General features: G+C 41.2%; 1 protein-coding gene across 2 annotated transcripts in view; it reads left to right on the forward strand.

The window, feature by feature from the left end:
• Nucleotides 1-11,825, forward strand: part of LOC131265543 (protein alan shepard) — a 199,398-nt gene extending 187,573 nt beyond the window's left edge. The window contains exons 6-11 of one of the 2 annotated variants that reach the window (XM_058267825.1): nt 2,930-2,988; nt 3,301-3,425; nt 8,939-9,080; nt 9,145-9,512; nt 10,535-10,705; nt 10,851-11,825. In XM_058267825.1, coding sequence (XP_058123808.1) covers nt 2,930-2,988; nt 3,301-3,425; nt 8,939-9,080; nt 9,145-9,512; nt 10,535-10,705; nt 10,851-11,021 — 1,036 coding nt within the window. In that variant the 3' untranslated portion in view covers nt 11,022-11,825. The remainder of the gene's footprint in view (nt 1-2,929; nt 2,989-3,300; nt 3,426-8,938; nt 9,081-9,144; nt 9,513-10,534; nt 10,706-10,850) is intronic. The other variant, XM_058267826.1, reaches the window with a different exon arrangement.
• The last annotated feature ends 370 nt before the right edge of the window (nt 11,826-12,195 follow it).

The following is a 12,195-nucleotide window of genomic DNA, read 5'->3' on the forward strand; positions in this document are numbered from 1 at the left end:
AAGGAAGACGGGCGAAAAGTCCTTAGCAACACCGGCGTCATCCTGCAGCGCTTAGTGGCACACGTGCGCGCCCTGTCCTCCAGCTCCCGTGGGCCTCGTCTACCATCGGTGGCCATTTAGCATCTTTTTTCCGGGAAGAAGTCAATCATTTTTCCTCGATGTCCCGGCGACAGGAGAAACATGGCGGAAAACCACCATCACTTACGTACGTGTTTGTCACTTTCGATAAGCGTTCGCGCCGAAAAATGATCGAAAGGAGGATGGTGACATCGTGTCATCGCCTTGCTGAGGCCACTCCTTAAACCCCCTGGACAGGACACAACGCAATGAGGTGCGAGGTGATGAAAGACCCGCCGGTATGTGTTTGTGTGTGCGTTTGTTGATGTGGAGGTCGCGGGCTATAATTAGAAGCCAGCCGAGATGGGACTGTGTCGGTTATACGGAGTCTTACTTGACTGCTGGTGGTGTTTGTACATAACGACCAAGTTTTGCGATAAGCTCTATTTGCCCGGAAAATGGCTAGCCAATAGAAAAGTAATGGAAAACCCACGCTCAGAAGGATCAATAAATTAAAATGGCAAACTTTGGTTATTTATTTATTTTTTTGGTTGCGATGTTGGATAAAAATAAACGATTTCATACAATTTTTTTTCTGATTCAACATGAAGAACATGGTTCTGGTATAAACATGGTTTGGTAATAAAAGATTTCCACCAACTAGAAAGTGCTAATTTAGAAAGAGCTAATAAGTGAAACATAACCAATATTTAAAGATTATATGAGTTGTCTTCTATTTTTGTGGTTTTATATTTAAAAAAATTTGGATTTTTTTTCTATTTCGTTCTATTCCTTAGAAATAAGTATTTTCATATGGAAATATTTTGAATTTATTCTTTGAATTACGCAACTATCCTTACTTCTCTTGATATTCACTTTACACTAGATCTGTAAACTTTGTTTACCAACATGATCGCGATAGATGGCAAATGTGACAGTAGGGGGGTTCGGAGTTAAACGGATAGGATCGCGGGAAATGAGTCTAACAGAAGGGGCGGAAGGAAAGCCATAAAACAGGGGTCGCAAGAAAACATCGCTCCTATTCTGTTGGAAAAGCGACAAGACCGCAGTTTAATTTTTGTAACGCCGCATAGTACGGTTTTTAGATAAAATAAAGTTGCAAGAAAGTGCAGTTAAGTAAAAGCTTTTCCAACAAGATCAAAAACCATATTAATAAAAATGTTTTTATTAAGTAATATCTTGTTTAACTAAAAATTTATTAACATCATAACATCCGTTTTATAATCAACATTTTTTTGTTTTTTTTTTGCCATACGTTAATTTTTCTCACCTGAGTCCAATTGCAAACTACATTAATTTGTAGTTTAATTAAGTATGCATAATCTTGGCAAAGTAAGTGTTAAAAACAAGATTATTTATCACCGTTACGTTGTAGTTTCTGCAACTAAACAAAAATAATCTGGAAACGTGTTCTTTTGTTGGATAGTTTGCGTTCGTTAATCACCCATTTTTTCCCTAAACCAGTCTCTCGCGATGTTTACTACTTTTGGCTATTCATCCATTTAGGCGGATGGTAAATTTGCATTATTTCTAATCTGTATAAGTATGTACTCTTTTTTTGACAGGTTTTCCTTGCACAAAGAAACGCTTTTTCCGTTTTGCAAATACGCTTTTTTCATTGGTATTTTTCTGTGTACGTTGCACTCATTTTCACACTTCACTCACTGTTGAGTGGAATTGCGTTTGTTTTTCGTTATGAATTATTTTTTCCTAACGTAGTAAAATTGTGACGGTGTGCATCATCGAGTATTAATTTTAAGGCAGCTGCATCCGGTATGCCAGACCTGTCCCTCGCGCTATCCTTGCTCCAAAATGGGATACGCTTAATTGTCGGTACTCCTTCCCTCCCTTCCATTGCCAGTAATTTTCCACTCATTACTTTTACCTCGTTCTGCCATGGTGTAGTTTCAATCGAGAGCTGTTAGTGATGGTGCCATTTTCCACACGGCAGTATGCACCACTTCGCAAATGAGTTTGCATGTTGCAACCACCCATCGTACCCCGGGATTGGAGGAACTAGGATTCATGTGTGCATCGACTCGTACTGCTCTATAAAATTTCCTTTTTTGTAGAGGAAGCTGTTTATACTTTCAAGTGCACCTCTCGAAAATTAATTTCCCATTTAAAAGAATCTTCATGAGTGCGTGTTATTCTCCCACATTTTCCATACCCTGTCTATCACCATGCCACCTATTCGCCATATTTTTCTACCCGCTGGGGACTCGCTGGAGAGATTTTACCTTTCGTTTTCGGCCAACACCTCGTAGCCCATGACAAAATGATTGTTTTTTACTACTTAAGTTGTTTTTTTATAAATCGCCCACATTTTCAATGATAGCATCCATTTTTTCCACCGCGAAGGGTTGGAAAACAACAAATAAAATGCATGCACTCCATGCTCAGCACTCTGGATACGGTAAATAAAATACATTTTCCACTCCAGAGTACACGCAACGGGGTCCCATTTGTGAATGTCACGAGTAGGCGAATGGAGTGGCAAGAGGAAGTGGTACCAAATTCGGAAACTGTTTGCCATTAATTATTGCTTCGATCGACATTCGATAAATTAATGCGCGATACGATTTTCCCTTCGGTGAATAAATATTTATGTTCCTTGAGCGAATCAGTATGGTGAAAAATATTCATTTCCACCAAATGTTACACGGACGGCTGATCGAAACCGAGTTTTTTCCATGAACGCTGTTCCGTGACTGGGTTTTGGGGTTTACCACACTTATGTCCTCCATATGTGAAATGGGCATTTGTTTGTGCAAGCACTATTCGTATTATTTAAACATTAAAAAGGATTATGAAAATGACTTATTAATGCTAATTTTCGTTTTATTTTCAGGTATGGGAATATCATTTCAACAAAGGCAATATTAGATAAAACAACAAACAAATGTAAAGGTAAGCCTAAAATGTAGTGGCTGTTTTCGATCAAGAGTTGAACTGTGTTTGAGTTTCCTTTTTTTTTTTTTCAAACTGTATTTGCCTGTAGTAACCAAAACTGTCATGCCATATTTGCTTTGCAGACGTTTAGATACGAGTTTATGGATAGAAAGCATAGCTAGCCTACCGTTCAAACTCAATAAACATTATAATTTAATAATCAACAAATCGAATAAACAACGCTTCCAGGCGGCACCACTAATCGATTATTTTCTTTTACATTTTCTCCCCCGCCCTGCTGCCCAACCCAACAACGTCTACGCCCACCAGGATACGGATTTGTTGACTTCGAGTCGCCGTCGTGTGCCGAGGGTGCCGTCAAAGGGCTGCAAGCGAAGGGCATCCAAGCTCAGATGGCCAAAGTGGGTATCTGGGTGCTACATAGGCCGGCCATTGTACGTTTGTTTGCATGCAAGTAATACTTACACCCCACTATTTCTCTCTTGTTAGAAGACAACCCGTTTCTCTAGCTAAACCAAGCAAAAAAAAACCCTACCAAACCAACCAACCAACCCGTCTCATCTACCCGCTGCTACATGTAACATCTAACCAAACTTGAAGCTCGAATGATGAAGCCACGTACTAAAACCACAGACCCAAACACACAAACACGCACACGAACAAACGAAGGGACGAACTGCATTGCAGAACACATAACACAAACTGCCGTTGGAGTCCTTTAAAAACCGCACAACCACACAAAATTTAGTCACGAAACTAATGACGATAGGACGTTCCTTAACGATGTTTTTCTTTTTTTATTAACTTCTCTTACTTTTTAAGTTTCCTCTTGTCTACACGTTGTTTCTTGGTTCAACAATCATAATGTTTAGATTTGTCATTTCTCTGCCTTGTTAATTGATAATTTTTGAACTTTTCTTTTCGGTATCTTTTTAACCCATTTGATCGTATTCTTGCGACGACTCTCGTATCATTAATGGCAAACATATTGTTTTCCTTTTTGTTTTGCGCACGCCCGGTCCTGTATGTTTTTCTCTACTCTTAACTCTAGGATATTCCTCTTGTGCTCCACTTTTCATTCCATTACGAGACATCCCTAGTGCATTTAAATTTTATTGCAACAGTTTTGGTAAAAACTGAATGCAAGAAATAAAAACCATAAACAAAGAAAAAAGTCACTGTTACCAAATATGCCAGAATTTGTGGCTGTTTTTTCTACCATTTCGTTGAAAAGAGCTATATCGTGATGTTGAACCAAATACCAATTTGAAACTACCTTCCTTGAGCATAAATAAATACTACATACAAACACTACGTACCACACTCACAAACACACGTACACATCACATCATTCAACCAGATCGATACTGATCCCCATTTTGTAAATTTTGTAATTCGGCACCAAATCCTATCATACACTAACTAACAATGCACATCAAATTTGGAATGTGGATGATTGAGGAACTAACAAAGAGCACACACAGTTAACCATTGCCATCACTAACCATTCAGATATAGGATTTTTCATTTGTTGTTGATCGGTTATGTGTTTAATTTTAATTTAAACCACGGGAACGATGGTGTAATAGGTAAAAGCTTGATTTGATCGTTATCCTTTAACCTCCTTTTAAGTTTCCATTATTGTATTGCTAGGGTGTTTCTTTCGTTTTCTTGTCCCGGTAAATTTCTTTCATTCATCATGACCGACTGAATTCGATTCCCGTTTAGTACACCGACAAACAAAAAAGGGAAAATAAGAAGAAAGCACGTGACAGCACACGGACTCCCACTTGAAACTCCATCGGAGGTGGCTCCGAATCCATTCGGCATCACTTGCGTCGATGTAACGGAACGCCTTCGTGCCATTCCTTCCTGGACGTCTTCTTCCCTCGGGAAGGAGACCACCCTCCTTTCTCAACACACTCGAATCCACGGAAGCGGGTATTGCGAGTCAACACGTTAGAGTATATATGAAGTACATAATTGCCTCCCGAACCACGTTCTGTTTACTTGTCTTTTATTTTCCAATCGATCCCCTTAGTTCTCCACCCATAGACTAGAATAGCGATTGGTTTGTCCTCCAGGTTCCGTCCTAGTCATAGTGTGCTCTCGCATATCTTCAGCTAGAAGCGTTTACATTTTAGTGGACAGTGATAGTTGTTGTCCTCTTGATAGCCGTACGTACCGTTTTTCCACACCGTTTCGTTGACTCCGTCCCGTTGAACATCCGTCTCGAAGAATAGCAAACCATTTGTTTCTTAATGTAGTGTTACACCTATTACCGGTAGCCTCGATCTGTTGTATTCAATCTGCCCAGTACGCGTTAACATTTACAACAACCTGAAACAATTCGTTTATCCTAGTAGATGTTTTATTCAAATTCAATCTAATTATTTGAGTGAGTTTTTCATGACAATATACTAGAGTAGATTCACATTCCGCTTTATACAAATCTGTTTTAAATGAACCTAGTCTGAGTTGTATGAAGTTAGCCTACACAAACACAAATGTTCGTTTGAAAATGACACCCGTTTTATGATTCATTACCGAATTTAACAACGTTACGAGCATTAAAGTCTCATATTCAACATGCATTACCTTACCTGCATCTCTTCCGCGCAAATGTGCGCGCCAGTTTTTTCGCAATATAGCTATGTTTTACGATTGCGATAAAGAGAAAACGGGGATTTACTGTCTCGCAATGATCATCAAACCATGCTTCCGGAATGTACTACAGTTTGGTCACCCGGGGCGAATAGGTTTTATCCCGTACGTAATGGGCCCATTTATTGGCCCATGATCTCGTACGAACATTCTCGAACATGCGTTGACTAAATGTCACTGTAAAACGGCCAGTAACATACGTACCTACTGACCGTATATGTTTTTTTTTTACTCTTCTCACCCATCGTACCATTTTCGTTGGGGTTAAGCCGACTAGTTTCACTGCGAAGTGCCGGCAAAAACCGTAGGACATGCCCCTGTTTACGACGGTTTACGGTTTATTTATCAATTTTATACCCATAAACTGGGAGATGGCGGGACCGTCTAGTAGTAAAACGGAAATATCATTTGCAAACGCTTTACAAATGCTCGAATGTGTAAAAGATTTTCCATTGCTAGCATGTGCAAAGGGCGCATCGTTTTTTACACCTCTGCGCTATGAAATCGCTGGGCTGGGATAGTAAGGGATGATGAAAATAGATTTTTTAAATAAAACTTTAACTGTACCGATTTATTACCACCGAAAGTAAAGATTTGTGAGGACTCACGTTTGACAAAATGTCTCCTTGTCCGCTTTGTTTCCTCCTGTCTTTCAATTTTTAAACGCTTTTTCCCACTTTTCGATAGGTAGAGGTGGTAGTGTAAACAAATCGCTAATGTACAAAACAAATTTAACTATTGCTCTAGTCTTCCCATTTTCCTACACTTGCTCTCTGGTTGATCGTTTGTGATTCGTGTTGTTTCCATCGCTTTCCAGTCCAGTATATGCTCCACCAACGATTCCATTTGAACCCCTTTTACTGCTGCGCCCTTTCCTTGTTGGTTATGTATGTGTGTGTGTGCGTAATGTATGCGTTGGTGGAGCAATTGTATTTTCCGATCGGCCTCTGGTTCCGTCGATATCCTACGCGTAGTATTTCGCGTTCGCCCACTATTGCTCTTTTTGGAGTTTGACCTACCTTGGTTTAGAGACCCGTGTTCCGTTTGTTACGCCTTCGAGCTGTTTGTACATAGAATCGAGCCATCGAAGTCCATCCCTAGCTACTGAAACACCGAGTCTACATAATTCTATCCCACATAGTGTATAGTAACGAGAAACAAACATAAACAAAGTAATGTGTATGTCAAAGTTCGCTCGCTCGTTCGCTGGCCTAGCGAAAACTAATGGAAACTAGTTATGATTACCGCTAGCATTGTTGCAACTCTTACTAAACCAAGGCGGCGAGTAAAAGCAAGCAATAAGACAATATCAGCCCAACGTGTATTAACCGATATCTAATCGAATGCTAGCTAAGATTCACACTACAACCACCTGCAGCAACACATTTTACACGTTGTACGAAATTAATGTTGCTTGCTCATTATGCCCTGCAGCTGCTAGCTTATAGGATGTTGATTTGCAATGACTTCGTTTACTTTTCCGATAGCTCTCTACATAAGTAAAACACTTGTTTCCGTGTTTATTCATTCTATCGTGTGTTGTTTTTGTTGTACTCCTTTTTAATAGTTAAACAGAAAGGCTAAAAGTTTTCCCTTTGAATTGATTTATAATCTTCCAGTAGCCATTATTTTCCTAGACATAGTGGGTTTACAAAACAATCTTAAATTTTTCTTTCGTGTTGGTTGTTTTTCCCTGTTAAAATAAAAAATATTTCAAAGTAAAAACAACTAGAAACACACATTTTTCCATAGAACAATATAAAACTAGAACAAAATAGAGTGCAATACGAACGAAGAAACTAATTACATCGTACATAATATACCTGTTGTGAATAGTGAATACTGTTTTGTTTCTTTCTCTCTTCTTATCTCTGTATAATACTGCCCTCGTTTTAACCAATTAAAAATTAAAACTTTTGTATACTAGCTAGCTAGCGGCATTTGTTTGCTACCATTTGTTTATAAAAATACCATTTACCAACAAACAATCAAAACGTGCATAGTGAGCCGGCCAAATCATACACCTATTACAATTAAGAAAGTATTCGATTCGAATGTAAGCGTAGGCAAGCAGGAGCAAAAAGGGACCTTCTTGGCTTGTCGTCGATGTTTCAGCAGTTTATGGTCAAGAAGGAAACGAAAAATAATAATAATAAATACATAGTTATGAAGTCCACAAGCAATCGTACTACCGTGAGCTTGTTAGTCAGGAATATTTCGTAGGACATTTAGTTTTGCAGTTGAAGCACTTGTCGTCACTGTAAAGAGAACGGTTTCCACCTCTCTACATCCGCGTTCAACACACGGTTCGTGTATTTTTCAAGCCTAAATTAACTCTCCAGAGTGCCAGATCCTCTTCTTTCCCACATCTCATTGCTGCAATCGTCATCGATCATTCTACCGCTACCGTTTTCTACTATTCATCCGGTACGTTGAGGCTACCTGCAGGTGCTACCATAGTTCAACCAACACGATCACGCTTCCCTCCCCCGATCTGTAACAAGTTGCTAATGTAAACGCCCCATCGATCGTGAAAGTTCCATTGTTCCAAACTCATTTGTTGCCTCCATCGGTTTTTGGGCGAACGATACAAAATTCATTTTTATTTTCATATTGCTGTCTAAACATCTTCCGACTTTACCAGAAGCAGCATACTTCCGTGAACGCCGCCTGTCAATCGATCCCCATATTTTTGTTATCTTTTTCTGGAACCAAATTTTCTACCGACACCGGAGCTGTATGTGACTTCATTGTTATTTGCAATATTTTGTGCACCCTTAAAACATATTTTCGAAATCGAATCAACAACGAAACCCCCTCTGTCGATCACCGTTCCACATCCATCCACGGTCGTTACCATAGTGTCTCGTAATGTTTTCCTCCGTCCGCCTGCCCGTGCGTCTATTTTTGTTTTCGTACCTTCCCAACGCAGACCAATAGAGCAAATTTGCAAAAAATAAAAATACAGACCTCCCGCCAAAGAAACGAGAAACAGAAGATTAAAATTTCGCAAACGAGAGAGCTTCGCGCAGGCACACGATCAACGCAAAACCGTACTAATGAATTTTCTTTTCTCCTTCCCCCCCGGTCTATGTTATGGTGTGTGTGTGTAAACAAACCTACCTTCCCTTATCTCAAAACCAAAAAAAAATCTCCCAAATTATACACATCTTTGCCCACCGCAAACATAACCGTACCATCGTGGCCACCCGACCCGATCGCGTTCGCTTCTATTTTACACACGGAATCGTTGGACCCCGCCGTGCTGGTGCCGGCTGAGCAGCAACAGGAGCAGGATCCAACCAATCTATACATTGCGAATCTTCCCTTGAACTACAAAGAGACGGACGTGGAGAATCTGCTGTCGAAGTACGGCCAGGTCATCTCGACCCGAATTCTGCGCGACCAGAATGCACAGTCGAAAGGTGAGTTGCTTGCTCCTGCTCTGGTGCTGGTGTCAGGATCTCAATCCCGTGTTCCTCCTTTCAGGTGTTGGCTTTGCGCGAATGGAATCGCGGGACAAGTGCGAGCAGATCATCCAGATGTTCAACGGTAATCAGCTGCCCGGCGCAAAGGAACCGCTGCTAGTGAAGTTTGCCGACGGAGGCTCCAAGAAGAAGAATCCGTTCAAGAGCCCGGATCCGAACACGCGAACCTGGCGCGAAGGGGCCGAGGGTATCCCGGTGACCTACGATCCGAGCATGCAACAGAACGGCATGAGCGTGAACGTCGGCACACACATTAACATGCCGTACAGGGGGTTCAGCACTCCCCAGGTGGGAGGCTACGCCGTTCCCGGCTCCCAGTGGGTGCCGAGCTACATGATGACCCAGGCGATCGCACCGGTCGAGGAACAGGTACGTTGATGTGACGAATAACCACGGTTGACGGTGTTTTTTTTTCAATACTAAATACCAGTCCCCCTTCAGGGGGTCGTCGCGTGCCACAACGTCCGTAAAAGGAGATTTTTGTCCTTCCGAAACACTCCCATCCTAGCCCTACCTTATTGGTACACATACGGGATGGGGACAAAGGATCAGAGAGGTCGCCTGCGAAGACGATCATATAAAAAAAACTAAATTACCAGAAGAATTATTCAAAATAGCCAAGCGTTATCCTTTCAATACAAAACGGATTCTTTACTTTACTTTTTATTTGTGATGTTTTTCTAACGTTCGATGTTTACACTACAAAACACTTCACAATCTTGTAAATTGTTTAAATATGTCAGTGATTCGAATAACAATTCTTTTTAGAGGTTTGAGAAATTAACAATCATCTAATGAACGATTATTCAAATCTTTTAGTTACTCTTTTGCTATTTATAACGCAAAAAATGAGTTATTAGACTAACAACTTTTTTACTTAGTCATTCACTCTTTTGGAATTCAAATTTCTGTTTAGGATTCACATAAAAAATTAGTTACAAAAACTATACTTGAGAATTCAAACCAATCAATTTAATGATAAGATTCTACTCACTCACTGATTCTTACTCAATGCGCTTGTTACTAAAATATATATTAAAATATTGAAAAAATTTGGTGAAATTTTGATGCTGCAAAGTGTCGCTTTTATTCTACAATTCTGCACAACATGTGGTCAGGAAAAATATCAAATTTTGTGTTCAAATTGAAAAACTAGAAACGAAATATAACTACGTGTGGTGCATTCGTCGATATTAAATGCTTCAAATTGTTTTGTAAACCGCAAAAAAATGCTTCAGTGGATTCAATCCGTGAATCTTCAAAATTACCAAATTAAAAATGTGTTTCTTCGTGAGTGAGTGAGAACTTTCATCGAATGTAATCCAAAAAACAATTATATTATTTTATTTTAATAATCATTCGTTTAACCCGTGTCGTTTACTCCTTTACAGCAATACGTGCAGGTTCCCGCGTCGCATCTGAGTGTTGGCACACCGTACAAGACGGATGGGGTCACACCGGTGCAGCCGCGAGGCGTCTCGATGATCATGTCCAGTGATAATCCGGCAGCCGTCCAGTACGGCATGATGCCACAGTTGGCTACACTGCAGATCGGCTCATCGGTAAGTTGTGCGGGTGGCAGGTGCGGGTGCGCACATCGCACCTTAACGTCATGAACGTCGACTATATCCTGCGCGCATTTGGCGTGTTCTCTTTCTTTCTCGTTCATTCCCCGTGCATTCGACCCCCCGTGTTACTTGCCCTCAGCCCATCCTATCTCTCCCGCAACAGCAGTACATCAGCCCGACCTATCCGTACTATCCGACCCATCCGACGTCCGTCATCCACACGCTGCAGATGGGCGACACGGACCAGGCCAGCAATGCTGCCTCGCCGGATGAAGCCTACACCACGCAGTATCAACATGCTCCGAAGTAGATCCATCGCCATGTGTACCCGGTGCCAGCAGCCACCCTCCCGTAGTCGAGTCGAGAGAAGACACCGCACCGCACGATGGTCGATTGTCGGTAAGGAAGAACAGCACTAGCAGCAGCAGCAGCAGCAGCAGCAGCAGCAGTAGCAGCAGTAGTAGCAACAACAACAACAACTACTACTATTACTATGTGTCACCGTTACGATCAGCGGTGTCATCTGGAACATGAATACCATCCTTACAGTGAGCATCCAATAGAACCCGCAACAGCGCCACCACTCGAACATTTATCCAACGAACCGAGACATACCCCAAAAACAAACAAACCCGCGCAACCCAACTCCCGCGTACGAAAGTTCTTTGATGACCTCCAACACTTCTTTTTATCACAAATCCTCCGGAGGACTTATTACAAAGCATCACTAACATGATCATCACCAAACCCACACCCGCAACATCACATGAATCGAAGTTGAACGGAGCGATAGAACGAAAGTGAGCAGAACTTTACCGAACCGATCGGTAGGGAGTGCATGCTCGAATGAATGCAATTTCGACGGATGATAACGACGGCTCTCGTAGAGGAAAACCAACCGGAGGTAGTGACGTGATAAGGGCAGCGTGTAGAGGATGAGATGTAGAGTAGGCGATATGGAGTGCGCATCAAAACGTGCAATAGAAATTTGAGACAAGGGGTATCAAACTAGAAAAAAACCTAAACCATCCCATCTCAAGATTGATCATCCCCGGACAGGTTGCGGTTAATGTCAAGAATCCGCCTCAAAACGAAAATACAACTAACAAACCTCTAGATCAAGCAACCAACCATTGGGTAAACCCTTCGATCATCGAACGCGTTGAACGCAAACCGTGCAAATCACGTAGAAAAAACCCCGAATCAAAACAAAAATCGTGCCCGTTCCATTTATAGACTGTTTGATTTTTTGTTTTAATTTATTTTCCTTCGTGAAGGTAGGCCAAATAATACCAGAATATAAACGATACCTCAAACGGAAGTTATTCGATTGCTGGCATCGATTGGATGCTACATGATCGTGATTGCGAAAAGCGAATGTCAAGGATGCGAATGGCAAAACCGGGCAATGGGCTAAGCACGATCAAAGATCAAAGACAAACAAAAAACCTAAACATAAAAAAACGAGCTAAGCAAGAGAGTAG

The sequence above is a fragment of the Anopheles coustani genome, chromosome 2 (assembly GCF_943734705.1).
Source record: "Anopheles coustani chromosome 2, idAnoCousDA_361_x.2, whole genome shotgun sequence".
NCBI classification, from domain to species: domain Eukaryota; kingdom Metazoa; phylum Arthropoda; class Insecta; order Diptera; family Culicidae; genus Anopheles; species Anopheles coustani.